This window comes from Spodoptera frugiperda, chromosome 15 (genome assembly GCF_023101765.2).
Source record: "Spodoptera frugiperda isolate SF20-4 chromosome 15, AGI-APGP_CSIRO_Sfru_2.0, whole genome shotgun sequence".
Classification (NCBI taxonomy): Eukaryota; Metazoa; Arthropoda; class Insecta; order Lepidoptera; family Noctuidae; genus Spodoptera; species Spodoptera frugiperda.
This window is the reverse complement of record NC_064226.1, coordinates 5,722,318-5,741,300: the sequence shown is the minus strand read 5'-3', so window position 1 is coordinate 5,741,300 and position 18,983 is coordinate 5,722,318. Positions and strand designations below refer to the sequence as shown.

At 33.9% G+C, this 18,983-nt stretch overlaps 2 protein-coding genes across 11 annotated transcripts in view; one reads left to right on the top strand and one right to left on the bottom strand.

The window, feature by feature from the left end:
• Nucleotides 1-7,586, top strand: part of LOC118276760 (low-density lipoprotein receptor-like) — a 186,582-nt gene extending 178,996 nt beyond the window's left edge. For 5 of the 10 annotated variants that reach the window (XM_050699064.1, XM_050699069.1, XM_050699063.1 and 2 more), the window contains 4 exons: nucleotides 1,912-1,998; nucleotides 4,058-4,173; nucleotides 5,232-5,390; nucleotides 6,170-7,586. In XM_050699064.1, the coding sequence (XP_050555021.1) occupies nucleotides 1,912-1,998; nucleotides 4,058-4,173; nucleotides 5,232-5,390; nucleotides 6,170-6,214 (407 nt within the window). In that variant the 3' untranslated portion in view covers nucleotides 6,215-7,586. Of the gene's footprint in view, nucleotides 1-1,911; nucleotides 1,999-2,436; nucleotides 2,631-4,057; nucleotides 4,174-5,231; nucleotides 6,024-6,169 lie in introns of those variants that run through there. The other 5 variants (XM_050699066.1, XM_050699065.1, XM_050699070.1 and 2 more) reach the window with 3 other exon arrangements.
• Nucleotides 7,587-8,216: 630 nt separating this feature from the next.
• LOC118276768 (queuine tRNA-ribosyltransferase accessory subunit 2) lies at nucleotides 8,217-18,552 on the bottom strand. Its single transcript, XM_035595300.2, has 7 exons — nucleotides 18,322-18,552; nucleotides 17,483-17,751; nucleotides 17,142-17,323; nucleotides 16,562-16,731; nucleotides 13,880-14,082; nucleotides 11,817-11,942; nucleotides 8,217-11,072 (listed from the first exon to the last, which is right to left on the bottom strand). The coding sequence occupies exons 1-7, from the start codon at nucleotides 18,436-18,438 to the stop codon at nucleotides 10,823-10,825; spliced, it is 1,317 nt and encodes a 438-aa protein (XP_035451193.1). The 5' UTR covers nucleotides 18,439-18,552; the 3' UTR covers nucleotides 8,217-10,822.
• Nucleotides 18,553-18,983: the final 431 nt, after the last annotated feature.

Genomic DNA, 18,983 nt, shown 5'->3' with positions numbered 1-18,983 from the left:
CATCTGTTTAAGTGTCCGTCGATTGAACACATTTGTTCGTTGATTAAAGTACAATTGAATGGGTCAATAAAAAGCACATTTAGTACGATTGGTAACGTTTAGTAATGATTGATTGTACCGGCTCCATCAATAAAGATGCCACCAAGTACTTGTTACGTAGCGTTTTTAAACGAGGAAGCATTTTACAACTACCTATTTGGTTCCACTTTTAAATTACTACGCCTTGTATGTACCTTCATATTTCTTTTTAATTTCGGTGTTCCAAGCAATTTATACTCGTAAAGATCAAGGTGAGGAGAATGTTAAAACAATACTAGTTTTACACGTAGCTTCAATCGCGTATAGAAGAGAGTTTAACAATAACTTTCTTATAACATTTAAGAGTCATCAAATGTTTTAGTCACACAATCACGCCATTGCGTCAGATCGCGTGATATTCGAGGAAAAACAATCGAGACCCGTAGAGCGGTCCTTGTGACGATCATTTTCGTAATAACATTGCCGAGACAAGGCCGCTAGAACATTGATGTGAATTTTAAAAATACTCTGCCGAAACTACGGAGCGCCGGACACGTAATGCGCCACGTCACTCGATGACGACACATCGTACGATATTTTTTATCGGCGGCAAGTTTTAGTGTGACTGATCAGTTACAAGGAATAACCATATTTTGGTCGGAATATACCACGCCTACGCATTATCTCATAGTGTATATCAATATAGTTTTAATCACTTACAATTCTTACTCATAATTGTTTATAAGCAAATCGTTATCTTGAGAAATACTTTACGTGCAGATATCGCGTGGCGCGGTGATTTGTAATAGGTATTTACCTACATAAATCACGTAACAGAAATAATATTCTATCTGTCGATAATTTCAGTCCGATTAATGGATTAGATACTTATTTTAAAAATATATTGCCGGCTCTTTTTGATTTTAAATTTTTGCAGACAGACAAGGTCGCTAAGTCATACTTTACATTAATCATCAAGCTACTTTTAAAACAAATTCTTTTTCTACTTAGCTTACCGCGATAAGCCTAATATTTAAGAAAAAAAAATAGTAGTATTTTTTTCCTTGGCTATAAATCGTGGAATCTGTATCAATGAGTCATTATTATGATTTTATAAACTTGTTAGTCTGTGACCTCACACCTGAGTGCGTGTGCACCAAACAGACCTACCTACTAGATGTACTCGAGTTCATGTGGAAACCGAACGCCCAATAGTCTAACAGCTGGCGAATAAGGCGACGTGACGTCATGGCATCACGCCACCTTTTGTTCAGTGGTTCTACCTGCGATCCGGCACGCCGCATGCGCATGCTAGCAACAATATTACATGTTACCTCACACCGGGTTGCTTATATAGACATGTATTTATTCTTGAAACTATACTATATATAACTAGTCGAAATGTATTTATGAATGTGAATGACATGTATGCTGTGAATGAACATATTTATGACATTTTATGTCCGGTATACCCAGTTAGTCATATTGTTGTTAGAAATGTTTTAGGTATATACTCTGTAACTATGAAGAAAAAATAAACTTCATAGCATTAGTAAGAAAATACTGAAAATAAGATAAAATGTACAGCACAGTAACTAAAACTGCAATGTCAATTTACCTGTGCATAGTATGCAAGTGCGAGCCAGATCGCGCTCAGTTAAATTGACAGAATGCTGTGTGGTGGAACGTCAATGGCGGTTACACGCGACCGGTTTTTCGGCCTGCCTCTCATTCCGTTTCGGAACCCCGTACGTGTCGCGTGTGCCGTGCTCATTTATGTGAAATAGTTTCGCTGTGTGAATATACAGTATACAAAACCCCTTACTGAAAACCAAAACAAAAATATTGTTAAACAAGAGGAATATTTAAGTTATTTATTCATAAAATCTACAGATGCAATAAAACCAGATGTGGAGGTGCATAATAAACCCACCATTGGTTCAAATGAAACCATAGTTATCGAGGAAAAACCTGTAACCAGTGAGTATTTTGAAGAAATACATTCAATTAAAAGTTAAACCAGTTCACTACCTTGATCTGTCTCACAGAGTTTGTTAATTAATCAGATTCGTGACGTTTGGAATACCTACAACTGTGTTAATCAAATCCATCAAAATGAAAGTGAATGTGAAATATACCTAACCTTGCTTTCAGTACTTACTAATTAAACAATATGTCTACAATTTTGGTGAATTGTTGTCGATCAAACGCCACGATTTTGATTAAAGATTGCTTCATGGTTGGGTTGAATCATTTAATCACATCGTACGATAAGATAAAATATCGCCATATATACATAAGGTGATGGGTATCGAGCACTACTAATACTCATCAGACCATCAACTAACAACAGTTCATTGTGAATGATCAATCAATATCTGTGTGTCTTCAACTTGGGATTCCTTGACTGATTTGCAGGGCATGACAATCTGCTAGTTGTCAAACAGATGTATTACTATTTTGAATGCGAATGATTATTGAGAAAGTCTGACACTTATGGTGAATTACAAAAGAGAAGGGCTTGGCCTTCTCTTGAAGCTTGGACGTGGCCTCCTGAAAAGTGAAGATACAACGGAAGCACCCGAGGAAACTGAGGAAACGACTACCGGAACAGTGGAACCTGAAACTGAGCCAATGAAGGCCTATTGGGAAACTGACAAACGAGATCTGGGAAAAAGGAATCAGCCATTTATAGATCTGTTTTTGAAAGGAGACGCCTTGGACAGGATACCAGACGTCACCGAAGAGCCCGTCAAAGAATCTCATTATAATTTTGAAAAAATCAGTTTGGTACATTTACCAGACGCCCTGAAACACTTAAATATTGAGGGTAACGTATTATAAACTTTATTTAATTTTGTGCTAAAGTCGGAAACACCACATTTAGGATTACGGGAAGACACACAGATTCATTATGAGCTGGGTGCATGTCGCATAATTTCCGTTTGTGATTATCTCACTAACCAACTTGTTTGCTACTAACAATTACATTCTAGACAATTCGACAGCAATAGCCTTTAAATGGTTGAATTATTTTAAATTTAAATAAAAGTAATTTGTTTTTACTTGTGATTACAATAACTAATTAGAGCTGAATGTTATAATAAGTATTGACGCGTTATTTGAAACTACACTGAGTCACTGTGCATAGAGATGAATAGATAGTACCAGGTGCCAGGGTTTTGTTATGGTAATAGCAAACGAACAATCATCCTGTTTTGTTATATAAAAAATTGATACAATCGTTGACTATAACATTACTCATAATGTTAAAAGATACGAGTCATATGTTATGTGAAAGTAGGTTACGATATTTTAGTTAAGTAGAGTATTAGTTGGCACGTTTCATTGACACTAGCTGTAAATAGAATGTCTAGTGCACTCGGGTTAGGCACCCACACAAATATAAAGTTAAATTGACAATTAGATGTAAGAGAATTGAACAAACACAACCGCTCTGTATATTGTGGATATACGTCAGTGTATAGGTCAATTGTCGTCATTCTTCTTCAAATGTTTCTTATTGATTTGTTGACAATGAACTTGTCGATGAGGACGGATGTCCAATAGTGTGTACTTACATGATCTACCAGGAAATACAATTCTTATGTATCAGTTCTCTATGTGAAGTCCAAACAGTTGATTTCTTTTACTTACTTATTTTATTAACTCACACCTTTACTTTGTTCTAACAATTTCAGTTCTTTTCATTTCTCACTTGGTTTTTGTTTCATTTGTTTCTATGTTGCTTTCAGTTTTAACATTCACACACCACCTCTTCTGCTTTTTGGTGAAGGTTGAGTTTTGTTCAAAACCGATGCAACTGTGGCAATTAACTTAAAAATCGAATTAACGTTCCCATTTAGTATTTTAAAAGCAATTGTATTTGCAACTTATGGTTCATTTACAATTACAATTTAATTTGTTACTTAGCTTTCTCTTTTATTGCCTTGCATATCAATGTACACGTTGCAGAGGTTTAAAGAACTTGAAAACGTGTCGTTTTACAATGTATTAATTGTATTGTTTTTAATTCTAGGTGTCCCTGAAACACCGAAGACTGGAACAGGAATCTCAAGCAGCGGCCGCGATGCCGGCATGGTGGCAGGCGTCGTAGTAGCTGTTATCTCTGGAATTATCATATTGGGAGCACTGGTAAGCAACCCAGAACTTTCTAGAAATTACTGGGAAGAAGCTATTGTTATTGAAGCGGAACGATAAACAAATAGATGCGCAGGTAGAAATAGGACACCGTTACCGTTAGAATTTGTTTTAGTATACAACTTACAAGGCCGGCGCTTTTTTGTAAGGAGACTCCGAAATAATATCTACTACGTTTACAATATTTACTATTCTTAGCGTAGATCATGTATCCGTCAATCAGAGACATACAACACAGCTCATGTTGCCACCCGAGCGATTATTATGAATTTAACAGAATCTGCAAGTTATGTAAATTCGTTCACAGTTCGTAGAATCACGTGTAGTCAGTTACGTTATCTCAGACATTCCAATACGTACGATAGTTTTGTTTTATTAATTTATTGCTGAGTGCAGATTTGTTTAATATAAAAACAAATAATGGATGACAGCGTGCTGAGTTTCATGGAACTCAGTTCTGCCTGTCTGGGTGGTTATCAAAATCAAGGATCGTAATTCCAAAACAATATGTTGAAGTTTCAAACGTTTACAAACGCTCGGATAATTCACAAAAATAAATCATGGTTATTATCTGACATTTGGTTTGAAAAAATAAGTAAATAAAAAATATTGACTTTAGAACCATGCGCCAAATTTTATGATATTCAAATCAAATAAGCGGAAGTTTAAAAAATACCGAGGCTAAAACTACATACTTACACGAGGAAAATATTAATCGGTCATTAGACTTATCTCGCAGTAGTGTCGCAGGTGTTATGTAGATCTGATTATAATTAATGTAGGTACGCATTGAGTTGAGTAATACGCGATCACACGTAGGTAAACACATAGCTAACCAAGCCGTCATATCGTGACGAAGGGGAAATTTCTTGGTGACACTAATGAATAAATTGCTTCGTTAATGTCTTAAATTGCATCTGTTAGAAACCGCTCTAATAACCACCAATTGGTTTTATTTCTCTGATGATGTAACTTTCGACCTCGAATCCAACCCAGATGTATCGTGTCTAGTAAAACTCACTTGTAAAATTAACGATAACTACTCTTTTCAGATCGCAGTGGTTATGTACAGACATTTCGTACACCGTAATGTTACATCTATGAACTTCGACAACCCGGTGTACCGCAAGACTACGGAGGACCAATTCGCGCTGGAGAAGAATGGATACGCACCGGGCAGCAAGCTGTACCCCAGTACCGTGGGCGAAGAGGTGAGAGCACTCACAGCTATGGAGTGTACGCTTAACATACAAAACAGTCTAAGATAAGTCGCACAAGGACGCATTGCCCTCCGCCAAGCCAATTAACGAGTTCGTGTCTCATAGCACAACTCACTACTTCTTCTCATACATTTTTATTGTAAACTAAGAACATTGTTTTAAAACATCATTCCCGACTTCTTGTGTACAATGAATTATATTATACCCCGTGTAACTTGGCCAAAATGATAAAAGTGTTGTAAATATCAATGAAAACTAGCATTATTTTACTATAGTAAAGATTATTATAAGGTCTGCCTAAGACATTTTAAACTTGATGTATTTAGAGTTATTATATTTACTAGAGATTGTTTTAAGGATTTATAGGAAATATTTTCGTTTAGATTTAAAGATTGTGGCAATTTATAATGTGCCAACATTTTTACCGCGTCAGTATTAATTAATAGTCGCCAAATTATTGGCTCTAAGTGGTAGGTGTAAAATGCTGTAAATAGTCCCTTTTAAATAGCAAATATGATTTTTGTAATCTGCCTAATGCTTAACATAGACTTTACTAATAATAATGTTAATTTTACTGCCGAAATATTTATTTTTCATGCGTAAACATGCGAGGGCATTATAATGGTAAGTTTTAGTAGATTGAACGTAGGCATTGATGTTAGATAAATGTATGTCAGAGTGCGATTTAGTTGCATTTCGTTGATTCTTAGATGTTTAGCTGAACAAGTTCTCGATTCAACAAGACTAATGCATTGTTTTTTTTCTTCCAGGCCCAAGAACCTCTCAACAAACCGGGTACAAATGACTTTGTATAGTGTACAAGCTGGAAGTAAATACAGTATATTATCATTGAATGTGAAAAGAAAGAGAAGGACATGTGATACTTAAAATAGTGTTATCCAGTGAATGGGACTTAAGCTAACATTTTTGTAGTAAACTCTAAAAATAGTTAGCGTTAGTGCAGTGAAGTGAAGCTTATTGGAACAAAGTTCTGTTTGCTGTCATGCCTCGCGCCGAGATGGATCTCAAAATTACGATTATTTCATCGGCTGTCATATCACAACACTCAGTTATTCATACACAGATGCAGAGAACGGCGGGTGTGGAAGGGAGCGAGGCATTTTTATTACTTTAATTATAAAAATGTGAAGCTATTATGGTTGCAAATCTAAATTTGTTAGACGATTTGCATCTTTGATGATATTATTATTGTAGCGTTAATCGAATGTCTGTTGACGTTCGAGGTGAGCTGGTGAGCAATGCTTTCTGCCCTTTTCTATATCTGTGTCCTGTATGAGAAAGAGATCTTGGTATTGCTTTTTGTACTATTTGTATCACATTATTAGATGTTAGAAGGGACATGTTTGCTCTAATTTTCTCTAAACACTGTGAATAGTATAAACATTCTAAATATTGCTTTATCAAATGCCAGGTGCATTGTAATTATTTATATAGAGTATACAATTTTTTATTCCACTTTAGTTGATAATTTTAATATTATACACGTTTACAGCAATCCTAAAACTCTAGACTTCCGCATTCAGAGAGAATGAAAAGCTCATGTTTCATAATGAAATGTACTTAGTTAGTAATTTCTCATGATTTCCTAAATATTTTAAATAATTGAACTGATTCTGCATATTTGAATATGATCGTCTGAGTACTTTACTCGGACATGTTTTTCTGATAAATATTATGATTTATTTATTTGTACAACACACTAGGAAATGTAGGCTAATATCAACAGTATAATGTGCCAATCTTAGTAAAATTTACAATTGTGTCGCCAAATTATATTGTACAATACTTGGTAGTAGATGAATTCTCATACACTATATTTGTTGCGTCGATAATTTATTTGTACTATATGAAATTGTTATTAGCATAGTACAGTTTTAATATGAATTTTATATTTTATGTACCAGTTGAGTTTTACCATCGAATATTTTTATGTATTTATATATTTAATAGCAATGAACGCATAGTATTTGGAATGTGACTTTGTCAAGCAAAATCCTGCCAAATCCTTTAAATATAAATGATTACTCTATTTGTAATGTAATTGAATTACATTAAATACCTACTTGATGCACATTTCATACAATATGCCTAGCTCAATAAGTGTGGTCACTAAAATAAATTATTGTGTAAATATTGTCAGTAAAATATATGTAAAAGGTGTTAATACTATGTCTTTTATTTTATTTCGAGTACAGTAAAAGTGAGCCAAGCCACATTCAGCAAGCGTGGTGATTAATGCTCAAACCTTCTTCGTGTTAGAGACGCTTTGGTCAGCAGTAGCCATTAATAGGCTGTTGATGATGATGATCACAGTGAAAGACACTTTAATAAAATCAAAGCAAAACATATAACATTTAGAAAATGACAACCACTTATGAAAGCAAAGAACGAATGTTCAAGTCAATCATTTAGTAACCACAATTAGTTAAAAAAACTTTCCACGTTGGCTATTACTGTCGCACTTAGTGACATTTAATGATTACTTCAACTATTTCATAGTAATGATTTTGTTCCGAAAACAATTGCTAAGGACTGGATTAGGTAATCATTAGACTCTTGAGATTTTTGTGAGTTCGATTCTCGCAATAAATTAGTTGAAACATCCTTAAATAGAACAGTAAACACACCGACACACGTGTTTATATGATCTATGTTTGTAAATAAACCAACAACACAACAAAATAATCCTCCCACGTGACAACTCTTAAAAACAAGAATATTTAGCGGAAAATAGTCAGTGTGTCAATGCCAAAGGGTTAAATTAAGTAATGTTTCATCAACAGATACAAAATAAAATAATAATTAATATTTTTATTGTACTATTACAAGCTACATAAAGTAAACAGGCGGAAAATATATAACATGAATATTTATATATATATAGGTATATAAAAATCACGCGTTGTCCATTGCAGGGTAAGAAATCACGGGCTGTATGGCTGACAAAACCTTATGTAAAAATATATGAAGTAGTCGTGTTAGTAGTCCAGTCACAACTGACCTTGCTATGTACAGTGGTCCCATGTAATGAGATGTCAGGATATATTGGTAACTATTCTGTTCCTCATACAACCATAATTTTTACCCTGCTTAATATTACAAGGAGGTTTCATATCTTATAAATATATTAATAAATTATATAAGTTACTAATGCTAGGTTGCACACTGATTTGTATTATAATTATTATATGTGAAATTATTTAATAGTAAGTATATTATTATAATAACACCTATTCGTCTCTGATGGTTTAGATTTAACAGACGAAAAACTAACGAATTGTCTAATTTAGTGCCATATGCAAACAATCAAATGAAATTAATGAATTCCATAATGAAAGAAATCCAATAGTGAACCGGGAATTGAAAGCAAACATTTCGTGGTCATGGCCAGTCACATTCACGACGAATTACGCAGTAATTAAACTAAATTAAACCAATTATTATGAACATTACCTATATGTTAATAGAGTGTAAAATTGTCTAAACGACAGTATCGCATTGCGTGATACTGAAGCTCTAAATATTCGGTACATGCAGTTTAAAATAACAAACTTCAACACGTTAAATGCCAATATAGGGTACCTAAGTAAACTGTCTAACTAACGTCTAACACGAAATTGCCAAGCAACAATCAACCTTAAAACTACCGAGGCTATACGGAAAACAAAAAAAAAATCGTATAAAACTAGAATTAACATAACTATTTTAAGTACCTAATTCTTAGGAAAATTCAACTATAGAAGTAGACAATGATTAGTTTGAATACATAATTGCGTTGTGAATACATTGTACTATATGTTTAGTAAATACTTGAGCAGGTACATTTGCAATCAGTTTGTCAATTACTATCAACGTTCATATCAATTTTATATCTTTTGCAATCAATATACCAAGGCTATGATAAGCATAATGCACTATATCTTATGATGAATATTAGTTCCGTATTACTATCGAGGCATAATCACTTGTTAGGGACTTCCTTAAGACTAAATCCTTTAATTATCAACGAAAACAAAGCAAAAATCCCAAGGACCGAGATATACAAACAATACCATTAGGGGCCATCCATTAAAGACGTCACACGTTAAGGGGGGAAGGGGATTGACGAAGTGTGACTTTATGTGACAAGGGGGCGGGAGGGGGTATTAAATTTCTTGACGTCACATTTCAATTATTATAATCTAACTGTTAACATGAACTTGGAACTACTATCGAAAAACTCAAAAAATACTAGATATAAAATTATGAAATAAGACATCACACTAGGGAGGGAGAGGTCTCACAAATGTGACAAGGACGGGGAAGGGGGTCAAAAATCATGAAATTTGTGTGACGCAATTTATGGATGGCCCCTTATAGGAAAAAATAATCACATACTAAATAACCAAAATCGATGAAGAACAATCACAAAAAATGATTTTTTTTTTCAACGAAAAAGGAAAATAAGATTTTAAAGCCAACATTGTTGTAAGATCACAATTAATCTGTTAGTTTTTGGTTGTGCATCACATTGTTTAAAATAAAATTAAATAACTAATAACTTAAATCACAACTTCAAATTCGTATAACGTACTAGTCTTATTTGCTAACTAGGGTTACAGATTTATACTACATTATTATTATTATTAAAATATATATGCAACGTCACACTTTTTATCCCAGAAGGGGTAAGCAGAGGTGCACATTACGGCACGTAATGCCGCTATACAATGTACACCTAATTTTCACCATTTGTGTTATAAGTCCCATGTAATAGGGAGTGAACCTATTGCCATATACAGGGCACAATTCCAAACTCCGTGATACTACTGAGAAATTTTCGAAAACCTAAAAAAAAAAAGCCCAGTAATACTTTACCCGACCCAGGAATCGAACCCGAGACCCCTTGTCCGCAGTCGCATTTGCGACCACCAATGAAGCAGTATTATTGAAATAATAATTATTATTACCTTGTTTTGTAGAAAAGGGATGTTGTTTCAGTCAAAATTCAATGTTAGAAAAATGGTCCTTTGATTAAAAACTTTTATAAATGCAGTAGTTTTAGTATAGGTGTGTATCAAACGTTTTTGACAGACCCAACATCCCTTTTGAGTAACATGATTAAAAAATGACGTCATTCAAAATCATCAATCATGATATTTAATAGTAACAAAGCAAAAACCGTGCATTTTTAGCGCTTAAAAAACGAAAATAATTGACTTAAACAAACAAATAAAATTGTATAATTAATCAAAATGTTATTCATTTAAAAATAGTCTGTAATTTCGTTTCATTACAAAGTATTATTTTAATTATCGCATAATCATATTCGCGGGCCATTAAAAACACACGGGTGTGTAATTACACTGGAAAAACGAGGTACTACGTCGAATGTTCTAGAACTAATTTATTCTAACAAAATGCTAATATACACTACCATTAACTACTGGACTAGTAATCTCATCGTCACTCACGCGCAATCTTTTCTTAATGTTCGCAGTACCGTTCATTTTAATATCACTTTCTTTGATGTCGGTTAAACCATTGGTTGTTTGAGGTAGTTTGTATGCTTCGTATTGTTTGGTTATGTGGGCTTTGTATGTTTGGAATGTGTTCGCTGCGATATGCTGCCGGGCGTGGACAAACAGCTGATCGAAGTGGTGAAGGTTGTGACTGGAAGATAAAGGTTTGTATAATACAAGTACATAAGTAAGTATATAGTACAAGGAAGTAAGTATTAGTAGTAAATCTGATAAAAGTGATGATTACATTGGATTACAAGTATAAGTCAGTATTACTGGCACATTCGATGATGAATAGGTTGGATTATAGAAATTGTATGAAATATTTTTATCGACTAAGCAGTCTTCAAGTACAACTTCCTAGTCAGACTTTAATTCACAAATTGTTTAAAACATTTTTCTAAATGGATGAAAAATGTAAGGACACATTATCCTATCAAAATATATTAACTTAACTTTCGCCCAGTACTTCACACCCGCATTTAAGCATTGCACTTATTCCCATAGAGTTTATGATAATCCCTTTAGCACACCCCTATAAGCCAAACTAACGCTTTCCTGTACCTACCCATTTAGTTCTAACATAAAATGTCTTCCATCAAAAAAACGTGATGGCCTGGAGGTTTAGGACGCATGAGAAATGCATGAAAGTGCGACTTCAAAACCTACCAACGCCAAGTAGAAATGTGACTTTTTCCAAGTTATATATACTTTCTAAGATAATTTAGACATCACATTAGGTATAAGTTTGAAATTGCCAACCCGCATTGAGCAAGTGTAGTGATTAATGCTCAAACATTGGTCAGCAGTGGCCACTTATAGGCTGTTGATTTGATGTGATAAAGCGTCTATCAACAACTCATTAGGTTAGGTTAGGTCCATTGAAAATACTTACATGCTCAATAAAACTGAAGAAAGCATCTCCCTTGTATTCAGAAGATGGCGGATATACGCCTTTGTATGTTTCTTACAGGTTAAACAATCACACCCTTCTAATACTGGAGTAAAATCTTCTATATACCTGGAAATAAATTGAGGCAATAAATAAATAATTCTTATGATAATAGGAACCCTATTTGAGGGGATTATCATTCAATGGCTTCTCCCGCTTTTGGCGAGGCGAGAGGGTGTGTCAGACTGTTACTGACTAAAAACCACCGCGTTCCTACTCCTGCTTTGAGCCAGAGCCCCGGCAAACCCGCTAGGTAGGCCACAGCTCTGGAGAAACCACTAACCTAGCTAGTATAGCATGAGGTGTATTGATCTATAAAACATTTGCTAATGTCATAAACCAGTCAACTTAGTACAACTAAGGATTAAACTAAGCAGACCTCAACAAACTATAATGTAGGAAATCAAGGTGCATGAAGACTATACACCTCACTAGAGCCATCTAATAAACGCGGAAATAAAAACCAAAAATAAAAATTCCTTATTATGAAGGATAACAAGAATTTGCATGTAAAATGCACAGCAGTCATTTATCAATGTAAAAGAATAAAAAATATGTACAATAACAAAGATTTGCAAGTCGCCAAACCTTTTTCAACAAAGAATTATAATATGAATTCTTCGCACAAGACTAATTTGTCTATCTTTAATTCAAATACAGTTTGTCATGTTGTCAACATCTTAATACAGAATTGTAAGTTACAAGCTCATGCTTATTCAGTAACATACAAAATATAGCAGATAAGTTGCCAAATTACGCAAAAAAAAACATCAAATCAGTTGCCCACAAAAACTTAATGGTAAAACATTAATTTTTATTACAAAACAGGCGCATTGTCTAACTTCAACGATGACGCAATGTTATTTTTAATTGAAACGAAATAACTGTCTTATCAAAATCACCCGACATTCGATGCGGATATTTAGTATAACTTATCAAAAAATAACCCGCAGTTAATCGTATCGTAATAATCATTAAAATCGGATGATGTATATGTATGATACATTGAACTGATAATAAATTTAAGTTAAACTGTATCACGCCACTGCGGGTAATTTTATCTGCAAACTGTAGGCCTGATCGTGTATGCATGCTGTTTGATAATTCGATGCGTATATACCAACAGTACGATGATGAAATTATAAGGTAACTAATGGGCTAACTAAATAATCTAAGTTGGAAGTCTATGTCCCGTTTCACCAACCTTCCCTGAATATTAAGGAACGCCCTAAGCTAAGACAAGCTGGATTTCACTAACAGTACAAGTAGGGGGTTAGTTTTGGTGCTACGTTTAGTTGAGAAATTGTTTAGGGGTGGTTCTGGCCGTAAAACTGATATCTAAGTTGTAGCTTAGAGCACACTACAACATCTTAATAGTAGGTTATGCTCATATGTATTTAGAATTTTTATAACAAAACATATTTATTGTTATAAAAATTCATCGTAAAAAAAATAAAATAAAACAAAATGACGATACACACGTGTTTTGTGCAATGAACTTGAAACAATTGAAGTCAAGGCTACGAGACATACTGACAACTGCAAATTTTAACCTCAGAACCTAGTTATTTACTTTTTGCAACGAGGCGTATCATCAGTCTTCAAAAACGAGCAGTCATTATGGGATTCCATCAAAATTTGTACTTTGGGCCTGTGATGTAGACAGAAAGAACAAGTTTCTAAAAATAAGATGATTGAAGTATGTAACTGGTTATTTGGACTGGTCCAAAGTCCAAAAAAGCCGTATAAAAATGCAAATTGGTATACAACCTTCGTCTGCCGTCGCGATCAAAATTCGCACTTTGGCCGGAGGCAGTGACAAGAACAGGCTTGCAAAAATCAGGCCCAATATTTACGCATACATTTAGATGAAAAACTACCGAGTCATGATGAACGAGTAATAAGAAAACAGAACCTTTGACTTCAATAAAAAATGGAGGAAAACATTTAAAATAATTACGATGTAAATCTGTTAGATCAGGTGATAGGTTAAAGATCAAACGTACCTTTCGTCATTCAGATCTAAGATACATGGCTCTGTAGTTTGTCGACTCGTATCGAAGTTCAGCGCCAATGCTTGGCCCGCGTTGCTCAGTTTCGTGGGGTAGGACCCATCGAACAGGTCCCATCCTTGCTCTATCGCTGCTACTATGACTGCTGGGTTCCAACAGCCTTCTACTACTCGTAATAAGTCTTTTGGTAATTTATCCTGGAATAAAGAAAATTATTATGATTATTGCAACATCTTTTCTCGATTTTATTAACTAACAATTACCGTGTTCGAGATTTCTCATAAAAGTAGTTATTTTCAAACCACTAGCGCCATCTAGTAAGGCAGTAAGTAAACAAGTTTAAGTGACTTTATTGGTCTTGAAATTATAGAAACAAATTAAACAAATAGTTGTTCTGCAACAGTGAAAAGAGGTATCATTTAATATCTAATAGATTTCCTATCTAACATACTCATAGCTTTCATTCCTATATGCACCTTTGGACGATAAAAGTAATAAAACCTACAATATAAATGTTCCAATATCAAACCATGAAAGTTTACGAGCTGATAAACATACTCGAACATGTACAGAACACTCTTATCTTCTAATCTGTTAATATTTTCATGCAGTTTCCAAGTATACGCCACCTTTATGCGAAACTAATCCTAAAAACTAGCGTAAAACGTTCAAAATTCAAATATTTATTTTGTAATACGTAATGTACGGTAATGTTCACACTTCAAGGCGAAAAAATGACGGATTTGGTCTTACGTAATCTTTGTTAACCGTACCTGCGTATACAATAATTTACTTACGTACGTACGTACATATGTTAGCTTAATTATGTGAAAAAATGTGCGTCGCAGTATCTATTCAATGATAGATTGTTATGGAAATGTTTGTAATGGGATTGTGTATCTCGTTCAAGGTTCTCTACCTGTTATATTTAGATGTTTACTTTAACCGCTCAGTTATAATTAAGTGTAATATTCCATTGGAAGTATTACAAAATTTAGTTTTTTATCATCCATACCTTTTATGAACATTATAATTATGTAGGTTAGGCCTATATAACCTACCTCTCCAGAACAGCTCAAAGTTTGCATAAAAGTACAGTCATAAACAAGGCCCTACTGTTTTCAATTTTCAGGATAAATACATACCAATGTAGAATATAGTAAGTGTAAATCGAAAATCTGAGTACCAGTAAAGAACAGACACATACACCCTATAACTGTAAAAAGATACAAAACTTATGAAGATGCAATTCATAAAATTCCCACAATAACGTGCAGATAAATTAATGTTACCTTATAATATTTATCTTAGGCAAAACCGTAATGTTAAACTTGACTAATCGAAGGCGTGAGATTAACACACGACATTCTGATGTCAGCAAGAACAAGTATATTGCGTCATCATAAGAGAATGTAGGTGGTGTTGTGGTATAAACATCTTCAACCATATGTCTGTCGTCACATCACAAAACACATTGTTTGTAATGATAAAAACAGCATGTGAATTATAGCGGCTACACACCTTATTTATTTAACTCTATAGTTAAAACTGCACTAAGTAAAGCAAATAGTTGAACTGTACAGTTATAAGTGAATCGAATCAAGAACAGATGAAACTGTGCAGTTTGCTCTTTAAATTTAAATTCTATTGACCTGTATGGACCTAAGATTTATATGTATAGTCCAATTGAACAGTAAAACTACACAGTTAAATCGTAGGGTGCGTGTTTTAAATGGAACTTCATCGAGCCTTTACGCCTATTAATCCGTGATGGGTTAGAAACTTATGTACATGTGTATGTAAACAAACAATGTAACATCCAGTTTTTATCAGTTATGTTATGAGTATTTTACTGAGAACACAGTACTAAACTCAGTACATATTAGGTCAGTATATATGAGATTTTGCAAACTGATAATCTCTACTAATTTACATAACCCAGAAATCCCAGCTTGTTTTTAGGCAACCAAGTTATTCCAGTAGCCTAGTTAAATGACTAGGTGTTTAATTTTCGATTTGTTTTTGCCTACAAAATTCAGGAACTAAGAAAAGCAAAACAAATTGCAAACCAAATACAGATCCATCAGTACTCATATTAAATCTAAATAATCTGTTTATAAACAGAGGTTAGCACATTATTTTGCATTCAACACAGGAAATGACAAAGTCACAAAAACTGCTGATGAATCAGTATCCTGTTTGAATCAGATGACTGTTCCAAATGTTAATCTGCTAGTCACACAATAACAAAAAATGGTCATTGCTTCTCAATAAGATTACTAATATCATGAAAATAATTATACTGTATGTTTCTTTGTTACTCCATCGCGTCAAAACGGCTGAAGGATTCAGGATTAAATTTAAAACAGGGGTAGATTATTAACACATAGGCAACTTTTTATCCCACGGGAATGTGTGCATAGCTGCTGATAAAAACTAATTCTTCTATAATGCCAATAACTTAAAATAATTTTAAGCAGCCTGTTAGATATATTTATTAATCCTCTCTCTACTTCTCGTTTTGCAGCTTACCATTCAAAACATACATCTCTGCATGACTCAAAGACTGTTTTAATGGTACAGATAAAATTCTGTTAGTATTAACTCCATATTTTTGTGTACAAAGTATAAGTATGAACTGTTGCAACTCAATAAATAAAACATTCACATACTTACACTAACTGTTTTAAAAATACTTTCTATCTTCTCCAAGGCTAATTTGTTTGATTCATCTGTTGCATCAGTTACACCAGCTAAAGCAACTCCGGTAAGATCATCTTTGTATTTCAGTACATGTTCTATGCTTTCATTAGATTTCTTTGGCATTCCTGTGGCTACTACTACACCTGGAAATGAGAAATTAATATATTTTAGAATAAGAAATAAATGTGAATATAAAAAGTCTTTTCTTGAGTGAAATTCCTATTTTCCAAGTTTTTTAATTGGTACTTATTAGAGTATTTCTGTATATTTAAGAGTATAGAGTCTTTGTGTGTTTCTTTGTGAGTATTCAATGTATTGTTACAAAGACAATACTCTTATTGAGGAACATTTTGAAATGCTATACAAACAACCAGTAAACCAGTAATATTTCGTACAAACTGTTGTTTATAATGTTCATGAAGTTTACTTAAACATATTCGTTACAATGTGTTCAATTTCATCAAAGCCCATTTAACTTTTGTGAGTAATGAGTACAAATCACACCAACATTATTTTCTACATTTACTATTGGCAAGAAATAATGTAAACTAACCAATTAGGGCACTATGTCGAAGCTGCTTTGAGGCCTTATATCGATACACACAAGTATCCAGCATGTTACAGCTTCTATCCAGGGACTTCATGATTCTCTTATAACCCTCATTAAGTGCTGTCCGGCCATCTGCAATCGCCAAAATTATTTCTGGTTTGTATACTTCCATCAAATCCATATATCTGAAATATTTTTTATTTGGAAAATAATAAGCAAAATATTCTTATGTTTATTACTTAATCATCTAAGACTAATTAATAATACTTATTTTAATTTAATTTAAATTAACAATAAAGGATTAGTAGGTATATTTCTATCATATGATTTATTTGAAACCTCACCTGTCCGCATTAACCATTTTCTTCCCATTCTTGGTCCATAGAGGTACTCTATCAAGTTCAAAATGTCCAGAAGGAGTTACTTCACTCATGTTGTGTGGAGCCACACAAGTTAGGTGTTCTGGTAGTCCAGCAAACTTAGCCACACCTTCCCCTTGAGCCTTCATGCCAGCTTCTAGTTGTAAAGAGTTTGAAACAGGCACCCATAACAATTGCGGAGTTGAAAATACTTTGGCTAACACTTCTGCAGTTAGATGCAGTACACTGCCTCCCTGAAAATATATATTTTATGTATGATTAGCAAGTTATTTGTACTATATCTTATTATGTACAAATATGGTTTGATTGATAAGAATCCTACTAGGAATGTTATCAAAACAAGTTTGTGTGTTTTGACAAAAAAATTAGAACACAAAAATTAAAATCATTTATTCATAGAACCAAATACGTAATATGCTAACGCATGGCAATAATTAGTTCAGTTTTGCTTATATCATCGAAACATAACATCGAGGGGAAAATCCAATGTCACAAAAATGTCGAATGATTTTAGCAGACATTTAGGCTAAATGGAGCAGTCCTATTGGACCAATACTGTTGGTGAAAATTAAGTTACTAAGTATTGAGGCTGTATCCAGGTATGCAGAATAATTATGACGTGGAAAATTTAAGGAAAATGCGGCGGAAAATTGTTTAACCGCCATTCTTTCATAATTACGTTGTTAAAACGTGACTTATTCTCTGATTGCTATGCATGTAAGGGTACAACCCACGCATTTTTCCGTATAGATGTTCCTGATGAGTCACTAGAAATAAAAGTTGATCAATATTTTGTAAACTACCTGAGTAAATAGAGCTGCCGTCGGAGTTTCAATAACAGTGCCCGGAGATTTCACAAATCCTGTTAATGTACCAATACGCTCACTACCGAGAGTTGCATGTTTAATAGAAAAACGCATTTTGAAGGATTTTTTAAGATTATTCAATAATCTTGGTAACTTTATTTACAAATTATTTACGCGCTTCGTGCTGTTATGTTAACCTCAAAGTTGAAATTTGAAGGTTGCCGACTTGAGTTGCCAGCTTTGAAAAGGAAAAAGTGTTGTCAGTTGATATTTCTTAACTCATTCATTAAAATGTCGAATAGAAAAATTCGGAGTGCTTCATCTGTTTAATGCACGCGGCCCTAAGCGTGGTTACCTACACACCGTGCGAATTAACTGAGCAGTTTAACTATACAGTGAACTGTAAAGTTAAGTAAGGTGTGTAGATTGTATGGACCTACAATTTCGCAACAGAGTAAAGCTGAAATAATGACCCAAGCAAAAGCCTCCGGCTCAGGAGTACCTATATTTTTAGTACATATTCTTCATTTGACGAATATCAGTTTTTTGTTCACGTACACGACACCGACGGCGCCAGTGTTTACACGTTGCGGATTTTTATACACTTTCAAAATCAAGTTCATGGAAACTTGCTTAACTGATTTTATACTTGGTACCTA

Coding starts and splice junctions, on each gene's coding strand:
- LOC118276768 (XM_035595300.2), bottom strand. CDS start 18,438: ATGCGTTTTTCTATTAAACATGCAACTCTCGGTAGTGAGCGTATTGGT. Junction 16,732..17,141: donor TCGACATAGTGCCCTAATTG/GTTAGTTTACAT, acceptor TCTCATTTCCAG/GTGTAGTAGTAGCCACAGGA. Junction 14,083..16,561: donor GTATTTTTAAAACAGTTAGT/GTAAGTATGTGA, acceptor TCTTTATTCCAG/GATAAATTACCAAAAGACTT.